Consider the following 27,658-nt stretch of genomic DNA (forward strand, 5'->3'; position numbering starts at 1 on the left):
CACACACACACACACACCACACACATCACACACACACACACACACACACACACACACACACACACACACACACACACACACACACACACACACACACACACACACACACACACACACACACACACACACACACACACACACACACACACACACACACACACACAAAACATGGCCCTTATTCATCAGATTTGTAAGATAAGTGCGCACGAATTTAATCTTTGGTGTATTTGTAAGATCAAACTTATGTTTGGTTGGTGTGTGTGTAAATGTGAGAGGAACCAACTTAGAATTGTATTAGATAATTTAATTGTTATTAATATTATTGCTGATACCAGTTGTGCACTGGTACTTGATTTTAAGCACCTATTTCATCAGTTGCTCTCAAATTCATTTCAACGTTGTGCATTTTCTGAATCGGACCTGGAGGTCTACATCATTCAGTGTAGGCAACATCAATGAATAATGACGATTATTTCTAAGAGGGTTTTCTTTTAAAAAAAAAATCATAATATATTTGGACTTTTTTTTCTTTTAATAGTCCTTTTCCTTTCATTTTCCTTCTCTTTAGTTTTATTTGGTATTTTAAGAAGCATTTTTGCTTTAAATGTCAAAAGGTTTCAAGTATAATTATTAGCATGGAGAGAACCTGCTCCTGGTATGGGGTTAAATGGCGCTCACTGCGAGTGATGAGCTCCCACTGCTGTCTCAGAGGTACTGTTCTCCAATGTGCTGCATGTGCATATAGCTTAGAGGAAGCAATAGCAGTATGTCCTCCATAAACTCCCTCAGTCTGGGCACAACCCCTAGCACTAATTACGCTCTTCACAATAAGAGTATCATTTACTTCAGAAGACACTTGTATAAGATAGCAAACCTTGCCATGCATAAGCTACATTGCTGCCAATTATCTGAATTCTAATACGGTTGTTCTGTAACCTAGCTAACACTCTGCTTAAAGTCTCAGCCATTTATAACATTAATACCTTCATCTGTTAAAAGAGCTATTGTCACTTTAGATTTTTTTCAGATTTATAAGTAATCATGGCTGGGATGCTAGAGAGCATGTCTCCCTGTGATTATACTACCATTGCCAGAAGCTAGAACTCTTTTGCGTCACCCCCTGTGCTCACACCGTGTTAATGGAGGTGCGCACAGAGCTTTGCTCCCACAGCCGCATGCTGTTGCTAGTAGGGTTCGCCTGGCGCTTGGTGATGAGGTAGATCTTGCGGAGGACAGCGCGGCGGAGCAGAATGTAAACCCACGGGTCGAGGATCTGGTTCCACGAGGCCAAGCGGACGCCTGTGACCATCAGGGTCCTGTATTTGTCCAGGCTGCCTCCAATAGAACCCTTATACGAGTGTATTACAGACATGAGTCCAAAGATCTAAGGATGACATAAATGGAGGTGAGTGTTTTTCCTGGAACTATGATTGCTGCAGTACAACTGCAACTAAACTGCACTTGCAAATAACACTCACAAATACTTAACTGTCAGAAAAACAGTGGCCTACAAACATGAGAAACTTCTGAATGCTTGCAACACGCAGACTCACCAGCAGAGGGCTCCAACAGATACAGGATGTGACCATGATGCCCACAAGCTGCACTACCATCTCAATGTCGTGAGACCTGGCAGACTGACGTCTGCAAGACTGCTTGCGCATCCTTCCTAGGAGCAGCGTGAGCCCACTGATGGTGTTACAGAGCAGCGCCACGACCAGCGAGAGAAACCCCAGCCCCGAGAAGAGCAGCACAAAAGCCACATCCGCTGCACCTGTGCCCTCCAGCACGTGGATGAAGCACCAGGTGCCAGGGTACTGATAGCTGTAAGATCCTAGCTGGAAGCAGGGCAGCAGGGCCACACACAGTGCTGCCAGCCAGATGAGGGAGAGTGAGAGTTTAGTCCGTGTGGTGCTGACCAGGGAGGTGTGGAGCAATGGGTTTGTCACGCCCAGACACCTCTCCGCTGCCATAGCACATCCGAGGAAGAGTGGGCAGAGGCCGAAGAACACCATGCTGCCACCCAGGAACTGGCACAGTGCATCAGCCCTGGCATAGTGCGTAGCGGGCACGCCTCCTGACAGGTACAGTTTGAGGACAATTGCGCCAGGGATGACATGACCCAGGAAGTCTGTAAGAACCAGGGAGCTGGCGAAGAGCAGGAAGGTGGCCTTGGAACGGCGTCGTAGGTGAGCGTACGATGTGACCAGGATCAGCAGGGCTACTGTGTTGGACAGAATGCCCAGGGTCATCGAGAACATTGCAGCTATTGGCCCACTCAGAGGCAGTCTACCCAAAGTACCATTGATACTGGCAGCTAGAGTCACCTGCCCCTGGCTAAGATTGGAGAATGGGCCATTTGACACAGCAGCAGTAGTATTGCTGTGGTGTAAGGCTAACTCCATGATGCCTGGAGATGCGGGTTTCCCATGTCTGAGCAAGGAGGCTGTGGAGAGGCACAGCACAATGAAAGATAAACTCAGAGCTTGAACATGTAAATAGGAATCATATATAGGTGATAGGTGTTGTAAACATAACTCCCTCAGTTCCTAAAATGACAAAGCCACCACCTCAACCATCATTGCCTACAGATGTTTATAAAAAAAATGTTTTATAACATATTACTTACAAGGATAAAATTAAAATTTCGTTGTATGCTTAACCTCTAACTTATATACTACAAGACTACTGAACACAGCATTTGTATGTAAATCAAACACAAAAAAATCTAGAACATCTTATCTTGACAGTCACATTTAATTGCTTGTCTTACTTGATCTCAGCTCATGAGAACAGATGACCAATAAATTACGTTATAATGAGCTCAGGGATTGCGAGACACTTTCAGCAGTAGTTTTATTGTAAACGGGATTAGTTCCCTTATGCATTTTTCCACGAAGCTGGCATTTGCGAGTTAATCTGCAAGAACATATCAATAATGTAATGCGTCTCTAGTGCGCAGCGCGGATGGGTGAGGTTTCTGGGCAAGTCCTGACGGCCACAGAACCATTTACACACATTCCGCAAGGTTCATTCACCTGGTTTTAACCCCTGTTTTTGTTTTGTTTTCGTTATTGGTATTAATTCATACGTCGACCAAGCACATTTACTTTAATCTGATAAGAATTTATGGATATTTATAATTACGAAAGATTAACCTGGTATACAGCCAAACAAGAAAACATAAACAGGCGGCAACAACGCTTCTCTACTGGTCTGGTAGGTCATACATGCCACGGCCTCCACAATTTTCAGTGCTTGTCTTTTGTAAAGACAGGAAATGTCTTTTGTAAAAACGGGAAAAATTTCAGCATTGAATAAAGTTTTTAGCACTATAGATTACACACTGTAGAAATTTAATAACATAGACAAAAATTAGCCTAGGTATATAAAAATGTTTAGCCTTATAATTTTTGTATTCGTTCAAAATATAACAAAGTCTGGCATTCTGTGTTATTGAAATGTTCCAAGACAATAACTAAGAGTACAGGCCTATCAAAATTACCATGTTGTAGTCACTGTTATTCCTGAATTGCAAAGCAGGAAAAATATAAATAATCCTCTGAGTCTTCACAGAAGTCCATAATAAGACACGATGGAAAATCCAGTTAAATTTGTGATAATCCGGACCATCTTTTTCAAATTATAACGATAAAACTAAAATGACCCAAATGTATGCTGAAGTTTTACAAACTGAAATCTGGAGACGTTTCTACAGTGCACTACTCTTGCAGACGCAACCAGTCTGCTGCCGTGCCACTGCACCGTGCTGCCTGCAGTATTACTCCTCCTACAATGGTAGAGCGAGTGAGTTAAACTAGCTTCTACTCATTAATAAGTTTAACAGCAGACTTTATGAATTGCCCAGATATCTCGTTTGAGAACTTTGGTAAAAAACGGTTGAGCTTTATCGAAGAATCAGGAACCTGCCGCATTCTCCAAGGACTCCCTGCAGAACCAAAAGCGAAGTGTAGGTGGAGTCGGACTACATCCAACTCCTCCCATTTCGTGTTTTCATTGGTCTAAAAACATCGTGTTTCTATAGATCTGAAATTCGCAAGAGTCGCTCGTTTTGTTTAGTTAAGTTTAATGAATTTATTTATTTTTTGATAACGTCATCACCACTCAAAATTAAAAATTGTAGTGAAGTACACAAGGTTTCCAGACAGGTGTGCTTCACCCCCCCCCCCAAAAAAACCATTTCTGAACTGGTTCCTCCTACTACGAATTCAGAAGAACTTTGTTTGCACAGCTGATGAATGACCTCTGCCCAAAATGTCCTGTTTCTCTAGAAACCTTGTGTACAATTTTGAATTTCTCTCTCCATATATAAATAGAGTTTCAAAATTATAGTGAAGTTTAGTTTCCAGAGAAACAGGATGTTACAGAAGTCCTTCATCAGACCTACTTGTTTGTCATATAACATGGTGGACTTTTTTTCAAAGCTAAGGCCACTTAAGGGTATGTCAAGAAAACATAAAATCTTCAAAAACCAATGATTATTTAAAAGCGGTAACAATAAAACAGTTCTTCTTTCTTCACTCCTAGTCGTATGTGGTTGAACACATGATGTAATTGGTTAGGACATCACACGTCAGGTGTGCAGAACGGACAGTAGCTAACCGACCTAACGTGTCGGTAACGACGTAGTACAGCCTTCAGTTGGAGGAATCTGTCCCATCTTCAAAACCCGTCTATTTGCATCTATGAATAAGAAAATATATAGTTAACATTACATTTTGGTCATCTCATTGTTTATGTTAGTTGGCTAGCGAGAGAATTCGAAACCTATATGGCTAGCTAACTAACACAGCTAACTAACAGTCCTCTTCAAACATAATAGTAACCACACATCTAGTTAGCCTAACTAGGTTAGGCTACTAGCGTTTACTAGTGTTAACTGGCTTCAAGTAAAGTTACCATCCAAAACTACAGTTTGCGTATGCATTTCTTAGAGAGAAAACCATATACATTTCTACGATACAACATTAATTAACCACTTACATCGCAACAACTTGCTTGTTTACTTTTTGCGGCAGTAATAACCTGAAAATAGACGTTTGGTGGGAGGAGTCTGTTTTGGTTAAACCCAATGAAAACACGATGGGGGAGGAGTTAGATTAGATCCAGCTCCACCTAACTTCTGGTTCTATAGCCCGGAACATATTGCTGCATTTGCTAGCTTGCGTATCTCGTAATTAGAGGAGAATTATTCATTATAAATTAATTCAGTTAATGGATATTATTTTGTAGTGTTCTGCATAAGTCACAATTAGTCAAATTTAAGTAAAAATGTATTTAAGTAAAATTTAATTAAACTAATTAGCCAGAGACATGCAACCTTTGGTTAGATTTGGACAAAAATGTGCAAAAACACTGAATACACAGCCCCAACCCAAAAATCCTTTAAGTGATTAAATTCACCCGATTATGAACATTAAAAGCAGGTTCTTGTGTTGTGTAAATCTTGCCAATTTGGCAACTTTGTAGATAGCCGCCCACCCGCTGTCTGGACGAAACTTAGCACATAAGCGCTGCAAACATCTCAGCAGAGACAGAGGACTCAGTGTACGTCAAAAAGACGCACAGGTGCCATAAGGCATTACCATGTGACAAGCGATTCAGTGGTAAAATATAACAAAAGTGCAATCAAAAAACTGCTTCTCTCATGGAAACTACCCAAAAATAATGCTGCAGGTTACTGAATTTAACTGGTTTTGGAATTAATCTAACAATGGAAAATCATCTGAGAAAACATTGAGGCTTTAGTATGGACAGTAGGAGCAGACAAAAAAATCTTGTGTCTTAATTAAGCGATCCTATAATGCATATGCAAAATGGTGGTGGTGCTAATAATACACCACATGCTCCACTCATACATGGCTGCACTGAGGCTGAGGTGCATTTGGTTCAGTTAAAGGCTCAGGCAGATGGACCTACGTGTTCTGAAAGCACATTTTCATTATACATTTACTGTTTTTTTCAGTAGGCTTTTGAAAAGGCCTTCAATTGCCCTGCATTTTATTATGTTCCAGTGCATGAAAAATGGATGAAGCAAGCATGGATTATTTGAGATGTTTTTCCACTTCCCACACCTTTAAAGTAATACAAGGAAACATCTGGTTGTGATGAAATCCAATCAGAAAGTTCCAGATTTAGGCCTTCACTGCAGTAGGACCAGAATGGGCACCAATAGAAGGCAAAGAGAAGGCAATACAGTTTAAGTGTTTACATCTCGCAGACCAACCAGGTCGTTTCCTCAAAACAGACAGCCGAAGCATTGCTTCCATGGATATGATTCCCATTTCCCTAACGCTTCTGTAGGTTGCCTTTCGGATAGAGGAGTCATATTTCAACCGTATTACTGAGCTCAAGCAGGGTCGCTATTGCTACCTCCCAGCCAGCCATTGACTTGCTCAGTGTATTTTGGGGGTGTGTGGGTGGATCTTTCTGTTTTACGGCTGTGGTCTCCAGCCATTGTGTGCGTGAGTTGAGTGCTTGGCTGCAAGGGCGATTTTCCTCTGTCCGTCATCCTGTTTCATTGGATAATCTGTGCTCGTCAGTGTGGCCATCTGGCCCCTGCTGCACCGAGATCGCCAAGAGCATGTCTGAGGACTGCATTCATTCAGGCCTCCACACTCGACCGCAAGGAAACTCTCGCCAGGCCGCCTTTGAAAAGGCCGCAGTGGAGGCGGTCGGGAACCAAGAGCTGGCACGCTCCTCGTTTCGCCGTCTGCTTCCTGTGCTTCTGCTCTGCAGATTATTGAAGGCAGCTGGAGGAAGGTACTGTGAGCATGTTTTGGGTTTTTAAGAACATCTCATTATTAAAACTGCCTGTGGATCCGTGCAATGGTTTATAGGCCACCATACAATACCAGGTGAAGTTTGAGAATGCCTGTTTCAAGTGACATTACTGGGGCTGAAAAGCAGAGAGGGAGATGGTTCTTCATTATTCAGTGAACTACAACAACTCATGTGTGAGTGGAACGTTTGCAGTGAGAGATATCACACCACTCTAACATAGGTTGGGGGGTAGGAGACGTTTCTGTCCGGGATGAGGAGGTACTGCTGCCTGCTGATGAAGAGGTCATTCTGCATTTTTTTCTTAGAAAAGAGGAGTAAATCTGGCACAGGTCTCCTGATTTACTGCCACACAACTGATACATCACTCACTGTATGCTAAGCAGATCTCAGATGTGCAGCTGTTTTCTCCTAGCTTTGAGAATTCAACAGGTATTTATTCTGGAATGAACCTGAATATTCTGCTTAAGGAATTACAGTTTGTCATCACTATGCATTTGTGTGCAAATGATTTAAGTTAGAATATGTGAGTCCAAGTGTTGGTTAACTCTGTAATTGACTCTGCACAAGTACACATGAGACTATATGAGAAATAGTACTCTCTGAATATATGTGAGACATTGGAACAGGCAGATATGTGTTGAAGATATGTATGAATTTCCACAGATCTCACATTGAGCCAGAAACAGCATCTGTTTCATCAAGGAAGTTGTTCATATCCATAATATTCACTTTATTGGCAGCTGGAATAGAAAGGGAGATTCCTGGAAGGGAGTCTTACATGCAGTTTCGTGACTGTAACAGTTTCGTGCCTTCAGGAAGGAAAAGGCTAACACTGGTGTGAGCACTGCTGGTTTTTGTGGGACAGGTTAAAGAGCGGATGCCTGATTGAGCGTTACTGTACTGAGTAGTCATTCCTCTCACCACAAGAGGCTTCTGAATGGAATATCCAAGTAAGTTTGAGTATTCAAGCATCCATCTTGGATCATATGGTAATTTAATTGAATAGGTAATCTGATTTTAAAATATAGTAGTGGAACCTTTGGAGGTGAAAGAAAATGAACATTTGAGCCTCTTAACAATAAGGCTGGAGCTTAAACAAGAAAACTGCCAACAGGCTAGAAAAGGAGATGTTTTATAAGAAGGCCATATATGGTGGTGGAGCAGGGAAAGTTCCAAGGCTGGTGGATGGCTGGGAGGAACAGTATGGGAACAGACGATATCAGTGTGGATGATCAAATGTGAGACCTACAAACAAGGCTTTCATAAATGCAGGAAAAGGTGAGGCAGTTCTGAAGAGAAGCATGATGTGTGTAGTGTGTAAAAACACATGAGGGTTCTGTTCACTAACACTTTATGTCACACATTGAGTGTCATGGGCGCAGTGAAAATCATGTGGCTGGGAGCTGTGAATGGAGCACCACAGTGATGAAACCAGACACTGTCTGAAGAGGACCGGAGTCTTTATGCAATCGTTATCTCAGCTGTCTGGATTTACTAGGTTCAACACAGAATGTGGGGGGTCGGAGTAATTAATAAAAGCCATAAGATAAATCAATTTAGTAAAATTGACAGATGTTGGTAAAATAGGAGAAAAATGACATACTTGAAAACCTACAGAAATGACCTACATGGAAGCATTATATCAGAAATATAAAGAGCAGAAACAATTATTGGTATCAGGGGAAAGAAAGAGAAAGAAGAGAAATCAAACATACTGTGGCTCTTTGTATTTGTCCTTGTAGGCTTTGGTCAGAACTGATCTTCAGGAAACGCAGTCCAGCAGCAACTGTCGGGTTGGTCTCTTGCTTCCCTTCACTGAAACTTGCCTTGCTTGTATCCCTGTGAGATAAACAAAATGTTTTATTAACAGAAATTCTATAAAAATCAGATTTCCCTTGTATTCTCTTAAAAGCAAATTGACCTTATTACACCCAATGTGAGTTGGTGATGAGGAGCCTGGAGGTGTCTTTCCCCACACGCACATCCATCCATAAGAGCCAAACAGATAGAGGGCTTCCAATGATTCAGCTTTTAAAATGTGTTAGAATAACACACTTAATGAATGATGGACTGGTGACATGAAAATTTATTCCACGCATATCTCATGACAGCTTTCCAAATGCAGCTTCACTATATAAACATAGGATTTCTTTAATATTGGTTGAGTGTTCTGATGTCAAAACGAATCATGGTTTCTGTGCAACTTTCTCACCTTTTCTTCACACATGTTCCTTCCCAAAAACCTGTCTAAGTTTTAGCTGTTTCTTGCTCCCCAGACATCTCAGTTAGCAGCAGTAATGCAGGCAACTCTGAGTCAGACCTGGAAATGTCAAAAAGCCTTGGGGATAAGTAAGGAGCCAATTCAGCAAGCTATCCAGCACAGCGAAGGGTGGGGGGTCCTGTTATTTGGAACTTGTTTAAACTGATCATTAACCAATTTAATTTTACTGGTCATTAACTGATGTTAGGAATCATTTTTGAACTGCAAGACAAGCAAGGTAAAGTGGGGAGGGCATTATTTTTATACTGATCGTTGCTGGGGTGCTGTGGGAGCACTGCGTGGCAGGGCGTTCCCGTGCTGCTCAGGAGCACTGGAAACAGAAGGTCAGGCTGGAATTAAAGCAGTGCTTTACCAGAGCAGAGTGATGGCTTGAGCAAGCAATCACACAATCAAACCTTTTTAATCAACTGTTTTCTCTCGACCAATGTAAACACATTGCAATCAGTTTACTCTGTCATGGGTAATTCATTTCCCACACAGTGAGCACCTCCTCATGTCATTGCCCTGTCTATGTGGAGTCTTGGTACAGTCAGAGCTTTCTCTGGGATATCCTGGAGGAGGTTGACTTACCCCTCAACTCCATGAGCTCACTCCTAACATAAACTCTCTACACTTTAGCCCTCACTAACTAAAATACCCCATATTCACTCCTAAAATACATTGTCTATGACTGCATTAGGATTATTAGGGTATTTAATGATATCTTTTACCAAAAGCCCATTTTTCATATTTCAAGAACCAAATGTACTGTTTCATGTTGTCTGAAGGTTCCCACGACTGAATGTGGAATTGCATTCATTGAAAAAAAGAGGTTGGCTTCCACAGACACGTTAATCATTACCTCCCGCGCCAGATGGTGTGAGACGCATCTCCATCCTGAAAAGAGCTGTGACACGCAAAATATGTTATGGATATTTGTTCTGGCCCAACTCTGGCTCATCGTCATACGCAGGATTCTGGGAACCAGTTGGTCCAGACTAACCGGGCCAGTCAGGCCAATGTCAGTTTGGACTGGTACTGTGGTGGGTACTGACTTAACATATAAGATATGTTTGTTATACACCAGCACCGGCTGTTTTTAAATCAAAGTTAAGATCATTCCTATCTGAGGTTTTTGGCTCAGGTTAGAGATTGTTTTTCAGTTCCTCTGGAATTGCACCTCAATTTTAGCATTGTATTCTTTTTACTTTTAATAATTGTGTTATTATTATTATTATTATTATTATTATTATTATTATTAAGTAGTAGTAGTAGTAATAGTAGTAGTATTTCATTTTCTTTATTTCTTAATTCTTTATATATTCCTTATCTTCTGCATTTTTATCTTCTTTTAATTTCTTTTAATCATTTAATTACTTTAAACTGTTTAATATAAAAATATTTATATTATTATGTAACGCTTTTCTATATTTCTTGGCAAAGGCCTTCAAAGGTGATGGATCTCAGGTTGTAATAAGCGTTATCTGATTTAATGTGAAGCTCTTTGAATTGTCATTGTGTATGAAAGATATTAAATAAATAAACTTGCCTTACTTTGCCTTATATTTCTGATTTACAGAAAGATTTTTACAACCAATCTACCACCTCAACTTTCAGCCAGTGTTTCAAACGTTTTATATGCATGTTCTTATTTCAGTTATTCCAGTATAAGAGTAACATGATTGACAGGAAGTGGATTCCTGTGTGTTAATATTGCATCAATGTGAACATGAGAGAAACATATGCTCTTGACTTTCATTTGCAAACATGTTTTTTTTTTTTTTACCAAATCCAGATGTACAAAGGTTCCAGTAAAAGCTGCAGAACAGGATATCTATAATCAGCACCATTTCTTGCTTATTTCCCTTTCCTTTTCTAAAATGTGTCCTGAAAGAGACACTGGGGAGCAAAGCAGTGAGGGTATAGTGATAAAGCCATGGGTTGAATCCCTGTGACCTTCTCCCATCTGGCTGGATATGAGCAGAGAGCAGCTGGACGCTTGGTGAAAAAGAGCGCTCTCTCACAACAACAAGCGCAAAAGTGCGTTCTGGTTCTCCGACACCTGCCGCCATGCATACATACACACTCATATATATATATATATATATATATATATATATATATATATATATATATATATATATATATTACAACATTGCAGTCTTATTTCATAAGTAATATTATTTTGACTTGTTCTTTATATTGCATAACATATACACTACTGTTGAAGATTTGAGTGAAATGAGAAAAACTGAAATTTCTTGCTATGATTTAGCTCATGTACATTTCTGCAGATATTTGAAAATGAAAAAATACAAAATATAAAAGCAATGTTCAAGAAACCTCCATTGAGGGTTAAAGGTCTTGCTCAAGTGCTGAACAGTGGCAGTGCTTGAACCAGGAACAATCCAATTACAAACCAAGTACCTTAACCAGTGAGCTACCACTGCCCATGTTTAGAAATATGCAGATTTTGATAAGAAATGCTAGTAAATAATCACCTACACGAAATATTCTGTAGCAACCCCTGCACACTGCCTGGCTTTGGCTCTTCTGGCCAGGATTATTCATTAGGGTTGTCTTCTCATTTCTTTCTGAGCTCCCACAGAGTTCCCTTTTGCAACTGTCAGGTTCAGGTTTTTCAGGGGGTGTTTGAGAAAACACCCAACTTGCAGCAGTGCTGATGGACTGGCACCACTCTGAAACATACGACAGTAGCCCTCCTGTCTGAGCTTGGCTTTCTAAAATATACACTGTCCAACATATAGGCTTGGAACCACATTTTAGCGCTGGTGTCCAGGGGCTACTTGCTGCTTCCTGGCAACTCTCTCTCCCCTGCTTCGCCTGGGACGGTCAGTGTGCCAGCTGAAGGGAGCCCGGCTTTGCTGTGGCTACCAGAAGTGTGAGAACATTACAATGTCATTAGCGTTGCTTCATCCAAAGTTTACTAGACATTTAAATTAGTTTGTTTCTTTCAGACTGCAGATCTGTGCCTGATGGAATCTAGGCTGAGCTGTATCTGCATTCTTCAATGACAGTCCAAAGAAGGTGAACACGATGGTGTTCTGTTTTCTCTCACTCCATCTTTAATAAATCCCTGTTATACAAGGGGAGTGATCTGTACAGGGAAGGTGGGAGTGTGAGGGAGGGGCCTGTATGGGGAAGGTGGAAGTGTGGGGTAGTGGTCTGTACAGGGAAGGGGCGTGTGGGGGGAGTGGTCTGCACAAAGTGTAACTCCCTCTTGCCCAGCATTATGGGATGATGGAGCTGGTGGTCTACAGTGATGGTCACTGACTTGTGAGTTCCACAGAAGCGGATTCATAAATGACCTCATCAGTGTATGTTGAGTTTACAATACTGGAATTCTGTGGGGGGAAACCAACTCACAATTTACAGTTTGTGAGATTAAACCAACTCACATCTGGTGATGGTAACTCTGGTGCCTTTCATCTTCTCCCTGCTATAAACACTACAGTCATTCGTTTACATCTCTGGTGGTTTAGCAACCACAATGTTCCTCAAAACTCTGTGCAGGCTTGGTTATTCACATTAATAATGGTCAGAAATACACTGCTAAGACATTCGATGGGATTTAAGAAGAATGAGGATGAGAGAACAACACAGAGGTCTACACTATTTAAAACTCAAGTCTTTGTTGTCCTTGTTTAACCTCACAGTGATATCCCTGGTCTTTGTCAAGCTGCGTTTTCACCATAAGGAATGTTCTTAATGCTTTCCAGGGCTATAGGTGATACATTTCAGTAACTTGCTACACAAGTGAAACCACTGCAGCCAATTGGAACACTGTAAGGACGTATTCCAACACACATGGCAAATAATCAAAAAACAAATCTTTATGATATGTTATGACATGTTGTATTGAAGCAGTTCAAGAAACCTGAAAGTTTCAGAAGCCTTGGATTTCATGAACGAGCCACCCATTTTTCATAATAGCTGTTTCAAATATAAAGCATAATATCATAAAGCACATTTATCCCCAACCCTCAAGTAGGGGCTTCAGTTCAGGCCTGCTGAGGGGATACTTTTACCACTCTACAAAAATATCTTCTGCAGAAATAATTAAAGTTGTGCAGAAATAGCTTATGATGATGCTATCTCTCCAGAAGCCAAAACACTGAGGACTTGGATGGGAATATTATATTATCGTAGTGATATCATAGTCATAGATAGGAATATCGCATTATCATGAGATCACACTGAACAGGATAGGTATTCTGTGTCAGATATTTCAGTATCCTTCAGTCCCCACTTTAGGGTGGAGTTCATTAATTTTGTGCTGGATAGAGGGTATTATGTTTTATATAAATAAATATATTCACATAAAAACCTGATCTGTACCTTGGGCCCTTCGAGCTTCAAGTATGGTCTGGTTTGACCCACCATTCTTCAGTATTCATGGAAGACAAGCATCAAGCTTTATCTCCAGTCTATCACTCTGCTGATGGAATGAACTACCACTGGCTGTTCAAACAGCCGAGTCCCTCGCTGTCTTCAAATGCCAAAATAAAACAGTAAAACATACATGAAGCAGACATAAACAAACATAAAAGACTAAAAATGAAAATTTAGAAAAAAATTAAAATAGAAGAAAAACAGGGTGGTGGATAACAATGAAACAATAAAATGAATAAAATATTATTAAACTAGAACATGAGAATGAAAAGAAATATATATCAAAATAATTAGTATAAACAAAAACACATGTACTAAGAAAAACTTAAAAAAAAAATACTACTTCATTCTTGGTATGTTTGATAATACAGCACTTGACTTAAAGCACTTAAAACCAGTGTCGGATTAAACCCTGTGGAGGCCCCTAGGCAGTTGATATATCGAGGTCCAGTTGCAAATGAACTCCTAATACTTAAGTTGACTGGCAGTGGTAGTTTGGCCAGTAAATCCAGTAAACAATGTGTGTAGTCTAGCTGTGAAAGAACAACGTCAGCAAGAGTTTTATTAAACAAAGATTTTCCTAAAATACACATGTAAAAATAAATATTTTAGGAATGCTGTAGTTTTTTGACCTGTGGAATTTAGTGATTTGGAGTTTATGTAGTTAATGTTTTACTATACAATGAAGGACAAAAATAAATCAACAATGTAAAAAAAAATATTTTGAAAGCCATTTTATTAATAGTTATGAATTATACTTTAACAGCATAGGCCAGCAGGCTATATTATGCATTATCTATCTTAAGCAGCTTTTGGGGAAAATCAAAGGCTGACGTGAGCTCGCAGACAGGCAGGTGTGAGAAGGTGTAGAATGTCAACGTGCTTTAGAGGTTAACACTCTACAAGTTAAGAAGGTTGTGAAAGTCCATCACCAATTTCAATTCTAATCTCTAAAAGGAAGTAGTCGTTGAACCCTAACAATACATCCTATAGTACACTATTTAACAATAGAAATTAAGATGGTCTTTCACTAGGCTTCTCATCTCATGCAAGGACTGTGTCAGCTCTGTCACACCTGTGTGTTCCAGTGTCTCCACTCCATAATACCACTCTCACTAGACTTAAGCACAGGCATTCAGTACTTGGCCTGTTTGCACGGTGTCATAACATGGAAACTGCAGAGCTTCACAGTAATGTTGTCACTCAGCCCTAAAGGAAAACTTAAAGTTGATGAAAGGATTAAAGCAAAGTGATAACTGGGTGGAGATCAACACATTCAATCAAATCTTTAGGGTGTATGGAGCTCCACTTACAGCCTAGTCTGACAGGAAAATTTAGTCATCACTTGATCCTGCAGCTGACAGAACATCACAGGGTCAATGAGGTCTCAAGAGTTGGCTCCAGTGGATGGAAGGAATGGGCAGAGCATTCCATCAATATCAAATGGCAGATTCACCCAGATATAGCACAAATGTCATCAGCAGGAATCAAGAACGGTACACAGTCCCCAAGCACCAGAGACAAACAATACAAGCACATAAAAATAAGAAAATCAAATGAACTTAAAATAAGTAAATAAAAATGTCTCATTAGTTGACATCATTAAAAGACAGTATTCTTTGCTTACACTTTATTTGCTGGAAAAATATCGTGTGATTCTGGGGTTTGTAGTGTTAACAGAAACCTCTGACACTCTAGGTAGCTGACAACTGTAAAACACCAAAAAAACAAACAAACAAAAAAACCCCACACCCTTCAACATATAATAAACTACCTTGTTTTCTGCTTATCTTTTCTGTAAAGTGTTTTTCCAAGTGGAAAGAACTCAACCTTATTTAGTTTTGCTTAAAGATTTAACTAAAATATGCAGTTGTGGAAGGTACATATGCAGGATCACCATGGGCAACTGCTTTTATGACTGAACCAAGAAAAATATTTCTATTCCTGTAATAAAACTGAAATATAAGACAAAAAACAGCTGTGTAAAAAAGTCATTTTTTTCAGCACCTAAACAGGTAATGGAGAAATTGGCTTTAAGATTCCAAGTAGCCAAATAAAGTAAAATACACAGCACTCATACTAAATCATCCAGGACTGGTGAAGCCATTGCATAAAGAGAAAGGCTCTCAAAAATGAGCTTTTTATTGTATGGAGGTAATGAGACATTTGGCAAGATTTTTACATTCCTGTGGATTCACAAAAACGTGCAAAACATGATGAAAAATGATTCATTTTTATTCCATACTTTGATGCTGGATATGGTGCAAATTCAATCCACTCAAATTCATAGTCATGTTAGTGCTTGAGCACACGCACACGCGCGCACACACAGACACACACAGACACACACAGACACACACCAAAGTCGCACCTGGTATTTAACGTCTGGTACCCAAACTCTAAAACAGCATGAAAACATGAACACAGTTAAAATATATATATCAAAACTATAGACAACTTAGAAAAAAAATATAAAAGCACCATTTTCAAACAATAAAATACATTCCAAACATCTAAGCAAGAGTGAGGAGGAGGAGCTTTGAGTAAAAGGGGGTGGGGTTACTCAACTGTTCAGTACTCCAGTAGCGTCTTTATATAAGGTAGTTTGCCTAAAACGATTCAAGCACTTAGGTGTTAAACAGCTGGAGTATGCCTGGCCCTATACAGCCTGTGGGCCAATCAACTGCGGTGTGTCCGAGAGGACGAGGGAAGGGATAGATGCGCTCTGGGAGGTGGGGGTGGGGACATGGGCAGAGTCCTGTTTGAGGTTGAGAATGTGTTGCCGAAGGTGTATGAGCCAATCTTCCTGCACAGACAGTGGCCCTCTGAACACTTCTTCACAGAATCTTAAACACAACACACAGAGACAGAGAGAGACTGGACTCAATATACCATCACTGTCCTCAAAAAATAAAATCAGAAGTTATAATCTCACAGTGTATGCCAAATAACTGCTCGTAAAATCAGATGTGACAGAGCAGTTTAATCTCAGGACTCCACAGGTGGAAATGCACATACCAAAGATGAAAAAGGAGATGCACATATAGTAACCACCTGAATGCACCGAGCGCAATCAGAACAGTGAGGGCATGCAAGTTTCCAGCTCACCTGCATTTAAGGGAGTACACTTTCCCCACAAGTTTGACCAGACTGCTCTCAGGAGGGCGGGGCATGAGAGAGGGGGCATTCCCAGCACGTGGGGGCTTCAGAGGCCCAGCCTCCCCAACTCTGCTCTCAATGTGAGAAAGGTGTTTAGAAGGACGTCTCTCACAGCCTGCTCCACACACACACACACACACAGTAATGAAATTCAAACATTTGGTGGAGCTGAAGGTGTTAAGCACTGACACTTATGGCCTTCCGCTGTTAGATACCTCTAGGTAGGCGGGTGGGAACGTTTGAAACGTGTGAGGCAGGACGCTGGCCTGAAGCTTTCCTGTGGGAGGAGGAAAAAGATGGCTGACTTGCTCCTGCTTTGACCTCTCGACCTGCTGCTCTGGAGATCAGCGAAAGGCTCGGGGATAGGCGGCTCACGCTGGGCCGACTCGACTCAGGATCAGAGGCAGGGTATGGGGAAGAAGCAGCCCGCTGTGTGCATGTCAGAGATCAGAGCCATCAGAGACACAGTCAAAGATCTCAGTTCTACACTGAACCGAGAGGTAAGAACATGGACTGCAAGGCTTGCCAGTCCAAACATACGCTCAAGCACACTGGACAGAAAGGAAGCTTTGTGTCTCAAGCACTGGGCTAAAGTTTCAAATTTTTTACCACAGAAACGCCTACTCACATTCGCTCCGTAAAGGTGTGGAGAACATTTTTATATCCGTGCGTGTGTGCGTGTGTATTGTGAGAGTGCTGTGCATCTTGCCTTCTTGACATGGGGCAGATCCCCCTGCATATAGCGTTTATGGAGCTCAGCCACCTTTGCTGGCTCCTGCTGCATCCACATGGATAGGGTCTCTATGGGTGAGCCATTGGTGCGCCAGTCTACCCCCTGCTGGCGGAGATGTGCACGTGCATGGCTTGCCAGCGCCTTCCGATTCTCAAAATCGAAACCGCACAGCTCACATGTAGCCTCACACACTGGTAGAGACATACATTTACACAGAAGTAACCATTAACAGAGCCAACAGAACCCTTCAGAACTGTTTTCATAATGTCTAATTTCGGCACAGTAGAGCAAGAGTCCAATGCAATTTGTTGCTTAAACAACCCTGATTCACCTCATCAGTTAATCACCAGGCCCAGTGTGTTTAAGCATTTAAATAAAGCATTTAAATCACCATAAACTGCAGGACAAATGACCCTCTATGCTGAAGGTTTAAACCGGTCCTACCTGCAGACATGCCATCAGAGGAGTCCGTTTTTTCTCTGACGGAGAAATCAATGGGTGACGGGGTAAATGTGCGGGGTGAAGAGCCTGGTTTTCTCCATGAGCCACCCATCCCTGCTGAGCCCTCAGGCTTGACCTCTGACCCCTGATATGTGCCTTCCCTAAGCATGAGCTCGTACAGGGTGTCAATGGGTGAGGCATTGGGCGACCACTTAACACCCAGCTGGCGTAAGTGGGCACGGGCGTGACAGGATAGAGCTTTGCGGCTATCGAATGTCTCGCTGCAGTAATCGCAGCGCACCATCTGTGTCGCTTCCACCTCAGGCTTCGGCGCTGAGAGAGAACACACGTTTCATACAATTAGATTAGGGTTAAGTTTAGCCAACACATGTCTCAAGCAGCATAGAAATTGTATCAGTATCAAATGCATGTAAGTTTATAATTATCCTGCTGATAAAATATTGACATTTTCAGCGTTAATGGCCTGAAAGGTTGACATGACTTAAAGTCCAATTCTCTGATCAGGACCAACAGCTGGTGAAAGAACCAACAGCTACAGAAGACAGAATGACTTGCCTGTCGTAATCTGGCTGGTGTTGGGCCCTGGCCATGTCTGAAATGGGGACGGGGTGCTCCTTGGTCTGGGACACTCTGTGGTGGACAGCACCACTTCCACAGGCTCCTCCTTTGGTTTAGGCACCACTGTCCGTGAACCCTTCCTGGCTTTAGGCACTCTGGGAGAGGTGGAGACTGGGAACGAAGATGGATTCAGGTGAGCAGGGGACAAAGGGGGCAAAGCTGTAGTGGGTGTTGGGGGTGGCACCGTGGATGGCGGAGGCATGGTATGTGAGATATTTAGCTTGGGTAAGCTATTAGAGCCACGGCGAGCCATGAGTTCTCGGAGGGCTGCCATGGGAGACCCTTGGGCAGTCCACTCAGTGACCCCAAGCTGGCGCAGGTGGGAGCGGGCATGGCTTGCAAGACTCTGGCTCTTCTTAAACTTCTCATGACAAAACTCACAGCTTACAACCTTCAACGAGTCACCTGACCGCAACAGGAGGAAAATATAAAAATAGCTATGAAAACCCAGAAATAGGCCAATTAAGTGGTCTATGCAAATAGATCAAGAAACATATCAGACAAACACTGTTTCGGCTTGAATGCCTCGCATGACCAACTAACTCCTATTAATAATGGATCTGCATAATAATATGGACCGTTACCATGGTGGTGAAAGTGCACTTTGATGCAATTCCCTATTTCCAGTGTTGTCAATTCCTTCTCTCAAAGCTTCCATAAATATATGCCCAGTTTCCCACCAAGTATTTCTTTATAAATCCCAGTTTCTGCTTGAGAGTACACCATTTAGAAATGAGGCACCTAGTATTCTCTCATATTAACCCATCAAAACAATAGAATCACACAAGCCTTTCATATCCCCTAATGATTCAAGTGCCTTAGATTAGATGATCCAGTGTTAGGTTTAAATTAGAGATACAGCAAGCAAACTGTAACAGGTCTTCATCAGCAATGCTTGATGACGCTTCCAATAAACACCACAGTCAAACTGCACTCACCTCGTCCCTGTGCTTTCAGCCCCCCTAATGGCGGCGATGATGATGATGATGATGATGATGACATCTTCACTTTTTTAGAAGGTGGGGGGGTTTCTGGGTCAGCAGGCAGCACGTCAAGTTTGCTAGACGTGGCTGTGGAGGGGGTGGATATGGGGGAGTATCTCCCACAGCCATGCGCCTCATGCAGCTCTGGAGTGCTTGCCTTGCCCTGCAGATCCCCTTTCTGAAGCAGTTCGTGGAGCATTTCGATAGGAGCACCTTTAGAGTCCATCTCCACACCAAACTGCCGCAGGTGTGCTCTAGCATGGCTCGACAGGCCCTTGCGCGTCTCATACCAGGCTCCGCACAACTCACACACGTGAACATCATCTCTCGATGAGGCGTCCATCATTGCTGCTGCCATGAAAAACAAATTAGCATGATGAAACACTGCCTACATACACAGATACACATCACATTTTAACTGTATTTACAAATGGCTCTCTTAAATCATATATAGTACATAATAAATAACATAACAGCAGCATAAAAATGCTTATTCTACTCACTCAGGTTGAGAGGAGCATCTGTTTCCTGTGGAGCCCAAAGGGGTTTGGATGACGGTAGAGAAAGTGATGCTGTCGGACTTCCACTGAGTGATGGCGGGGCAGAAGACACAGAGAGTGGTGAGCAGGACTCTGGAACCTTCTGCAGCTTAGCAGGGACTTTAAGAGGCTTAACATCTGCCAGCAAAGATGAAGAGATACCCGAGGCTGACAATGGTCTCACAGCCACAGGGACTGGAGACTTACTGTATTTTTTTTTCACAAGATTTGATATTTTGATCTTCAGTTTTGTGCCAGAGTCCTTTTTGGGACTGTAGGTTTTGGGTTTGGGGGATCTGGCAACCATAGTGCAGAAAGGGAGCCTGCCATCCCGCTTTTGGATCAGACGGTAGAGGAGGTCTATGGGAGCACCACTGCTTTCGGACACGGCCACTCCCAGCTGCCGGAGGTGTGAGCGGGCGTGGCTGGAGAGCCCTCGCTTCGTCTCAAAACAAGCACCACACACCCCGCATGCATGCACACCTGATGCTGGACCACACAGAGCACAAAGTTAGTATCATATTGCCATTTAATAAAAATGATATGGATCCACAGTTGTGTAATACAATTTTAATATATGAATATGAAATATGAAGTTAGTCATATAATCAGAATGTGAAATTCCACATAAACAACCATAATGCTAATCAAAATAACAGATCTTAGTCTTAAAGGAGCTGCTTTACAGTGCCCAATGAATACAAAAATAATGAACACATTAACATTTCTTGATGAATCCAAAGAGGCCAATGTGTTCTCTAATCATTTTAATATACATCTAACAGAAAAAAACGTCTGTTCCATTGAAACACATGTTTATGTGTACTAGAGGCTACACTAATAAAGTCTATAGTTAAAGACCCTCATCACCATATATATATGCTTGCATACAGCAGTTCCCGCACTCACCATCCGAGTCCTCCGTGACTGGCGAGCGTCCCGCCGTGCTGAGGGAAAAGCTTGCGGCGCTTTTCCGGGCTGTTTCTGAAGCCGCTCTCTCCATGGTCACTTAAATACCGTAGGAAGAGAGAATTAACACATGTGAGTTTCAGAGGGTTACGGTGAGTACCTGATGAACTGAAGACACCCATTTCCACTTGGATTATTTTGTATTTTAATATTTATTACCAGACTTGCTCGCCTGTAGTAAAAGGCAAAGAGAACGGCCTCTAACAAACCTGAGTATTTCATTCATCTCATCCATACAAGTGGTTCCATTTAGCTACATGACGTAATCCAGAGAAAGGCAGTAAAATGTTCAGCGCGCGCGCACACACGCACGCACCGTCACGCTTCAACACATCGCGCTGTCTGTAGTGGCTAGTGCTTGCAATAGCTAATTTAGCTAGCTGGCTAATCTAGCTAGCAGGACGGGTTTGTGCTCTTCCCGGCTTTAACACCCGTCACCACTTGGAGAAAGAGGCTGTATTAAGCTAATTGGTATTTAGAAATCTTAACAAATACTCGACTTGTCACACTGATGCAATGTGATGGACAGCTAGCCTGTTTGTGTTCGCGCGACAGGCGTTAGCTAGCGTAGCTAACTTCCTAGCTAATATAGCTATGCAAGTAACTGAATTAGAAGATGTACCTTATTCACCAAGTCAGAGACTGCGTTGCCATGTGTTTCGCAGCTAATTAGCCTTGAGAAATTTAACAGTTCCCATACAGGTTATGAGCTTTGTTACAATCTACGTCAACAGTAGGTTCCTCTATTGTTTGTAGGAACCTTGGAGGCTCCTCCTCACGGTCGAAATCCGATAACGAGACAAAAGCAATCGATCGCCGCGCTGCACAGATCAGCTAAGGATTAAAACGTCGAGGGGGGTTTAGCCGCGCCGTGGCGCGCGCCTTGCACCCTGAAACAAAAGCAGCAACCAGTTGTGTGGTGTTATGCTGCACTGCTATATCAATATGCAAGACATAAGAATATGCAAAACGGGATTTTATTGAGTATTCGGTCTCCTCGAGTGTCAGGCATATTTAAATATTTTGAATCAAAATGAATTGTGTATGTATTAATGTTTGACTACCAGTGACATTTAACTACGCTAGCAAGTATTGCAACATCTTGGATAGTCAAACTTCTGTTACAGTGTAATGTTTCTCATAAGCCTTTTATTTTATTGAGGAATGTAACTGCAATTATTTTTCCAGTACTTTTAATTTTTTTATTTTGATAATAGCCAGGCTTATATAAAGTACTGTTGCGTAATTTTAAGCCTCATTGAACTAAATGTACATGACAAATGCAGTGTTATGGCTCAGTTGCAGTAACCAGTAGCGATCCATCGAATTGCAAAGTGAGGCGACTGTACAAAGGTATCAGGCAAAGGCCGCCTTGAACGTGAGGGTGTTGTGCGCCTTAGGCTGTCAGTGGTTATAGGAGGCTTATACTAAAGGACGGGAAATGAGAGTACAAACTACATATTCAGCAGAACCTATTTGACCATGTGGGTTGTGATTAGGCTAGGAGGTGCCTAGAGGTAGTCTAAAATGCTCCCAAATTGTACTGGTTTCAGTTAAATATTCAGCATTTGCAGTGGATTCAGAAAGTATTCAGACGTCTTTACTTGGTGCACACTATGTTTTTTGAAATTTGAATTGACAATTGCCAGTTTTACCTTTTTTCAAATCTACACTTAGCCTAATTACCCATAATGCTGAAATTATGTTTTAGAGAATTATAATTAAAAATCAAAAACTGAAATTTCTTATTAACAAAAGTATTCTTACTGTGATGACGAAGACTGCCACTCGGGAAGGTAAATGTGTGTTATGGCTGCTGTACCAGAGATCTGGCTGTTTGGTCTGGTGACCACAGCACAGATTTGCTTCCTGGAAAACCTGTTGTTGTTTTTTTTTGTGATCACTTTTAAAATTTGTTTTATTCTTACATTCTTACAAAATCTAATACAAACAAAGATAAACAAGTGCAGACCACACAAACGCCACGCTCACACTTTCCCCTTGTGGGCTTCTAGTAAATCCGTAGGAGCTGATGCAGTCACATCCCACATCAGTACTGTAGCTGATCTGCCTTTAACGTTACAGCACTGGGCTCAAAGGAAAGAATGTCATAACAGAATAACATTGTGCCAATAGTCATATATCTGGACTGAATTAATGATGTCTGGTTTTTTTAGCAGCGATAAGACCAGCAAATATTAGTTGTTGGAAGACTTGGATTTGAGACTGGGTGTGATTGCCACCCTCAGACTTCGTCACAAATGTGAAAGAACTGGGATGGTATTGTAAGGCCATTGGGAGAGTGTCTATAGTTAAAGAACCCCGCCATACAACCCCCCCCCCCCCCCAGCCCGAAAGCTCTGTGTGAACCCCTGGAGGGAGATGTGTGATGTAATCATGAGAGGTGTGAAGTAAAAGAAGAAGAAAAAGAGCAGTGTAGGAGACTGTCACCCCACCCGAAGGAGAGAGTCAGTGGTGGTTTTAGTCAGTTTCACCTATAGGGTGGCAAAGGGGTGCTATGAGGACTCAATGGAGAGAAGAACACTGATGGACAGACAGACAGGAGCAGTGGGGCCCAAATACATTTTACAAATCCAGCTGGACCTCATGGTACATTAGTTCATTGTTTTAACAAATGTCAGTACAACACTATGGCATTCATGTTCAGATATTGGTTGGTATATATTGGTGGGTTGGTGGTTTCAAGTTTCAAGTTTGGTTTATTTGTCACATACATAGTCATACACAGTATAACTCGCAGTGAAATGGTTGAGAGTGCTCTGTCCAAACTGAGGAAAAAGAAAACAGGTGCATAGAGAAATATATATTCTATATATGTACAAAAATATATTAACAATGTATGTACAATATATGTATATTATGATTATATACACAATGTACAATGTATATGGTTGTGTGTATATGTACACAATGTACAGAATGTACAGATCCACTTTGTAAAATGGCATATTTACAGTTGATTCATGTGCAGCCAGTGAATTTGTATGAATTAGCTCAGCAGCTAAGGTATTAGACTAGTACTCAGGACTTGGCTCAGGCCCCACCACTGCCAAGTGGTGCGCCGACACAAGTGACTGAAGGACTTTGAGGTAGATCAGGTTTTGTCACTGTACCATTTGGTAAAGCAACTCAGCAGCATATTCTCTCGGTGACGTTTGTCAGTTGGAAATACAACCTCAGCTCTTCATAATGTGACAGGACAAGGTTGACAAGCTCACTGATGATAAGCCACCTAGTGTCTGCCACTTCCTGTATTTTCAGAGGATTTTCACCTACATTTGTGGTCTTGTACAATTTTGCATATTTCTGAAGCCTCTGGGTGGCATTTGAAAACCAGCTGTAGGTCTGGGAAACCATATACTCCACATTTCTGGGCGAAACATGCACAGTCTTTGATGCACAGAATGCTGAAGGGAATGCTATACACACTTGATGTAGACAATATAGGGATTACATTCCTGAAATGTCTGTTGCACTGAGTCCACACATTATATTGTCCACACATGTATTATAACCATTGGTCGCAAGATCAATGCAATTCAGTATGTTCAGATTGTTGTCATCTAGGAACTTGAACATAGTGTTTGCTATGATAAGTGAATCACCGGCTAAAAGTGCTTGCTGTAGAATCTGCTGAAAAACACTTTTTTTTTTTTTTTTTGCTTGTGACATTTGTGCTCTCATCGACAGTTAGAGAGTATGGTCCACTCCTGACATCTATCAGAAGATTTTCATGTGCTACGGGCCCCATCACTGAAATAATCAGCACTGTGCATTTGGTTCAATGTAATCTCATCTCTTTCTTGAAAATTTGTTCCATTACACATCTGAAATAATCAACAGTTAAAATGCCTGAATGGCAAGGAACATGAACAGCCATCTTCACTGGAATACTCATTCTAGGAGCTGAACTGCTTGTGTCAGATAAAGTACTAGTGTTTGAGAAAGGAGCAGTATTCCTTTGTGTTTTTCTGTAGCAGCACGGGCAACCAGCTCACATTTTCTCATTTGCAGTACTTGCAAAATACCCTTTTCTCACCATTGGGAACATATTTTATCCAGTCCATCAACCCCTTTTCTCTCTTTTAGTCCTTGAAATACTGTCTACCATATTTCCCCATTTACCTATTATAATAGTGGTTTGCGATAGGCTGCCAGCTAACTTTCTCTTCATCTTCTGTGTGTGTATCTCTCTTTTGCAATCCTTGTCTCCTTCAATCTCACATTCTCCTTTCTTTTTTGTCATGCTTGCATTATGTTGTCCTTTTAAAAATTATTGGAATTCATCTTCTCTAGTGTCGACTTGCACACATTCACCTGCTTTCCAAAGTTAGAATCGTCAGTCAGGACGTGGACATCTATAATGACATGATATCCAATGCACCACCCTCTTTCTCTCTTCTCTCTCTCTCTCTCTCTCTCTCTCTCTCTCTCTCTCAGCTGTGCACCAATTAAAAAAAAAAGCCCTTAATTAAAAAAAGCCCAATTTGGCAGGGAAACCACAAACCTGGCAACTTGGTTGTAGTATGACTTTGTAATTAGACACACCCATTGAAAACCTAAATGTGATTAGTTGATTGTACTGTTACTTCATAATTGTTTTTGGTTAAACAGGGGGCCTCAATTCAGAACTTGAAACCTTAGCAATGGAAAAGCAAGTTTGACTGCATCCACCTAGATACTGAACAAAGAAAGGTTCTGATTGGGTAATTTGTTTTGCTGTTTCAAACATTTAACCCCTTTGTGCCAAGCCAAAGCATAACAATTAGGTTACAAATGAACTATTAGCTACAACAGTTGCAGAGATTATACAATTATATGAAATGAAAATGTACTATAAATTATAACTTTATATATATATATATATATATATATATATATATATATATATATATATATATATATATATATATATATATATATATATATATATATGTGTGTGTGTGTGTGTGTTTTTGTGTGTGTGTGTGTATATATATAATTTTTAATTATGAAAAGGCTAGCTAGCATCTTTTTTCATACCTGACAGTGGGCTCGCCAGCCTCTTTTTTAATCATACACACAAAAAAGCTGGCTAGCTATACAGTATGCAAGCCACTTTTAATCAGTGAGCTACTTTTTAGCATACATGAATGGACTAGATAAACTACAGACTAGCTAGGTTCTTTTTTTAATCATAGATTTCCTGACGTCCATTTTAACATACAGGGCTGCAAACACACAGGGCTGCAAAGTGACTTCTAAAGTTCTGAGTAAAGATGTTTAGCCCATTACAGAAAAATATGAACGTTCACTACCAATATTTTTTTTATTGTCAGCAAATAGGGTGGCAGCTGGAATGGTACGGCCTGTTTCTTTGTGGCAGTTGCTAGCCCTTGCCACCTCACAGAACTGCCCATGGAGAAGATAGTGTGATGTGAGACTCAGATTTGTGTTTTGGGTGCTGTGTCAGGGAGCTGCCTGTTTAGTCTGGTGAACAGGGCACATGCTTTCCACTTGGAAGACCTGGGTTTGAGAGCAGATGTGGTTGCTGCCCTTAGCCTTTGTCATGTACTCTTTATTCAATATTCTGTAAAAGCCCTTTTGATAGCAATTACAACTGATCATGGAAACACTTAAAGCTTTATACATGATATAAATGAACAGACACATGCTTGTTTAAATAGCATTTATTACTTGATTGTTAATTAATTGATAACTTGGAAAGTTCATTAAAGGGAGAAAGGAGTAGCCTTTGCTAAGTTTTTATAGTTGAATTTCCTATGCAAAAAAAGAAGTGACATCACATCACTTCCTGTTTAGCTGTATGTAAGGCCTACTTTTAGTAGAAAGATTCTTAAAAAGAGCTGGATGGAGTATGGTTTGAGTTTGAACATGCTCAAATTGTGACCGATTAGATGAGTATTTTGTGAACTACTATATATTTGTAAATATTCTGTTTCCTTTTAATTTTTTTTTTCAATGAACACATTTTGCAGTGTTAGGAAAAGATGGATACGTGTGTAAGATGTAACGCATCTCCGTATGTCCAGGTTCACTGCCGGGATTTTCCCTGTCTGAATCCCCACACCCCTTCTTGGCGAGGTTTCATGCCAGCCCCTCCGTATATTTAATGGACCCTCCCAGGAGGGAGAAATGGAGCAGAATTGTTTAGGGTTTGGACAGATTACTCTTGTGAGCTTTTGAGTTATATTGTGGCTTTGATACTTGTATGACCTTGTTTTCCCCATTTGGACTTTGAATTTTAGCTTCATCCCTCTTGCTTAGATTGCTGTTATATATTATAAAGATAGTGTAAATATTGTTTTGTGTGTGGTACTTTGGTGTTGGATACTGGTGGTAAGAAGTGGCTGCCATTTTTGTTGGGTGTGGATTTTTGCCTCTGTTTGTGTGTTGGGTAGTGAGGGTAGTCTTTTGTATGTTTATTTTGTAAGGACTGTGTGTATTTCTTTCATTATTGTGGGTCATCAGTATGTTTATTTGTTTGTAATAATAACCTTTTGTATTTTACACCGATATACCAAAGAAAGAGAGTATTTGTGCTTCTGTTTGTTTTATTACCAAGTACTTGTTCCATTATCCATTCTGTTAGCCATTTATCATTCCTCTTCCTTGTTACGGCCTCCAAGCCTAGATGGAGGTTCATAACCGCAGTCTAACCTGAAGCAAATCCACACGTCTTTTCTGCTGGACCATC

General features: G+C 41.1%; 2 protein-coding genes and 1 long non-coding RNA gene across 7 annotated transcripts; 1 reads left to right on the top strand and 2 right to left on the bottom strand.

Moving 5' to 3' along the window:
• Positions 1–68: 68 nt before the first annotated feature.
• ptger1a (prostaglandin E receptor 1a (subtype EP1)) lies at positions 69–3,960 on the bottom strand. Its single transcript, XM_027028154.3, has 3 exons — positions 3,506–3,960; positions 1,554–2,446; positions 69–1,384 (listed from the first exon to the last, which is right to left on the bottom strand). The coding sequence occupies exons 2-3, from the start codon at positions 2,403–2,405 to the stop codon at positions 1,127–1,129; spliced, it is 1,110 nt and encodes a 369-aa protein (XP_026883955.1). The 5' UTR covers positions 2,406–2,446; positions 3,506–3,960; the 3' UTR covers positions 69–1,126.
• A 1,935-nt stretch (positions 3,961–5,895) lies between these two features.
• On the top strand, positions 5,896–10,606 carry LOC145656961 (uncharacterized). The gene is made up of 3 exons (XR_014122672.1): positions 5,896–6,783; positions 8,547–8,597; positions 9,853–10,606. It is a non-coding gene; the product is annotated as an uncharacterized LOC145656961 (long non-coding RNA).
• A 4,981-nt stretch (positions 10,607–15,587) lies between these two features.
• Positions 15,588–21,737, bottom strand: wiza (WIZ zinc finger a). Of its 5 annotated transcripts, none has more exons than XM_027028157.3 (10): positions 21,563–21,737; positions 20,881–20,979; positions 19,936–20,460; positions 19,388–19,783; positions 18,387–18,854; positions 17,814–18,143; positions 17,346–17,560; positions 16,852–17,065; positions 16,586–16,751; positions 15,588–16,323 (listed from the first exon to the last, which is right to left on the bottom strand). In XM_027028157.3, exons 2-10 carry the CDS (start codon positions 20,972–20,974, stop codon positions 16,137–16,139), a joined length of 2,595 nt encoding a protein of 864 aa, XP_026883958.2. In that variant the 5' UTR covers positions 20,975–20,979; positions 21,563–21,737; the 3' UTR covers positions 15,588–16,136. The 5 variants fall into 5 exon arrangements, 4 of the variants coding, with proteins under 4 accessions (XP_026883958.2, XP_026883957.2, XP_026883959.2 ...); XM_027028156.3 differs by lacking the exon at positions 21,563–21,737 and adding an exon at positions 21,150–21,533 and having other exon boundaries at positions 19,388–19,780; XM_027028158.3 differs by lacking the exon at positions 21,563–21,737 and adding an exon at positions 21,150–21,533 and having other exon boundaries at positions 18,387–18,560.
• Positions 21,738–27,658: the final 5,921 nt, after the last annotated feature.

Source organism: Electrophorus electricus, chromosome 3 (genome assembly GCF_041902795.1).
Source record: "Electrophorus electricus isolate QZ-2024a chromosome 3, ASM4190279v1, whole genome shotgun sequence".
NCBI classification, from domain to species: Eukaryota; Metazoa; Chordata; class Actinopteri; order Gymnotiformes; family Gymnotidae; genus Electrophorus; species Electrophorus electricus.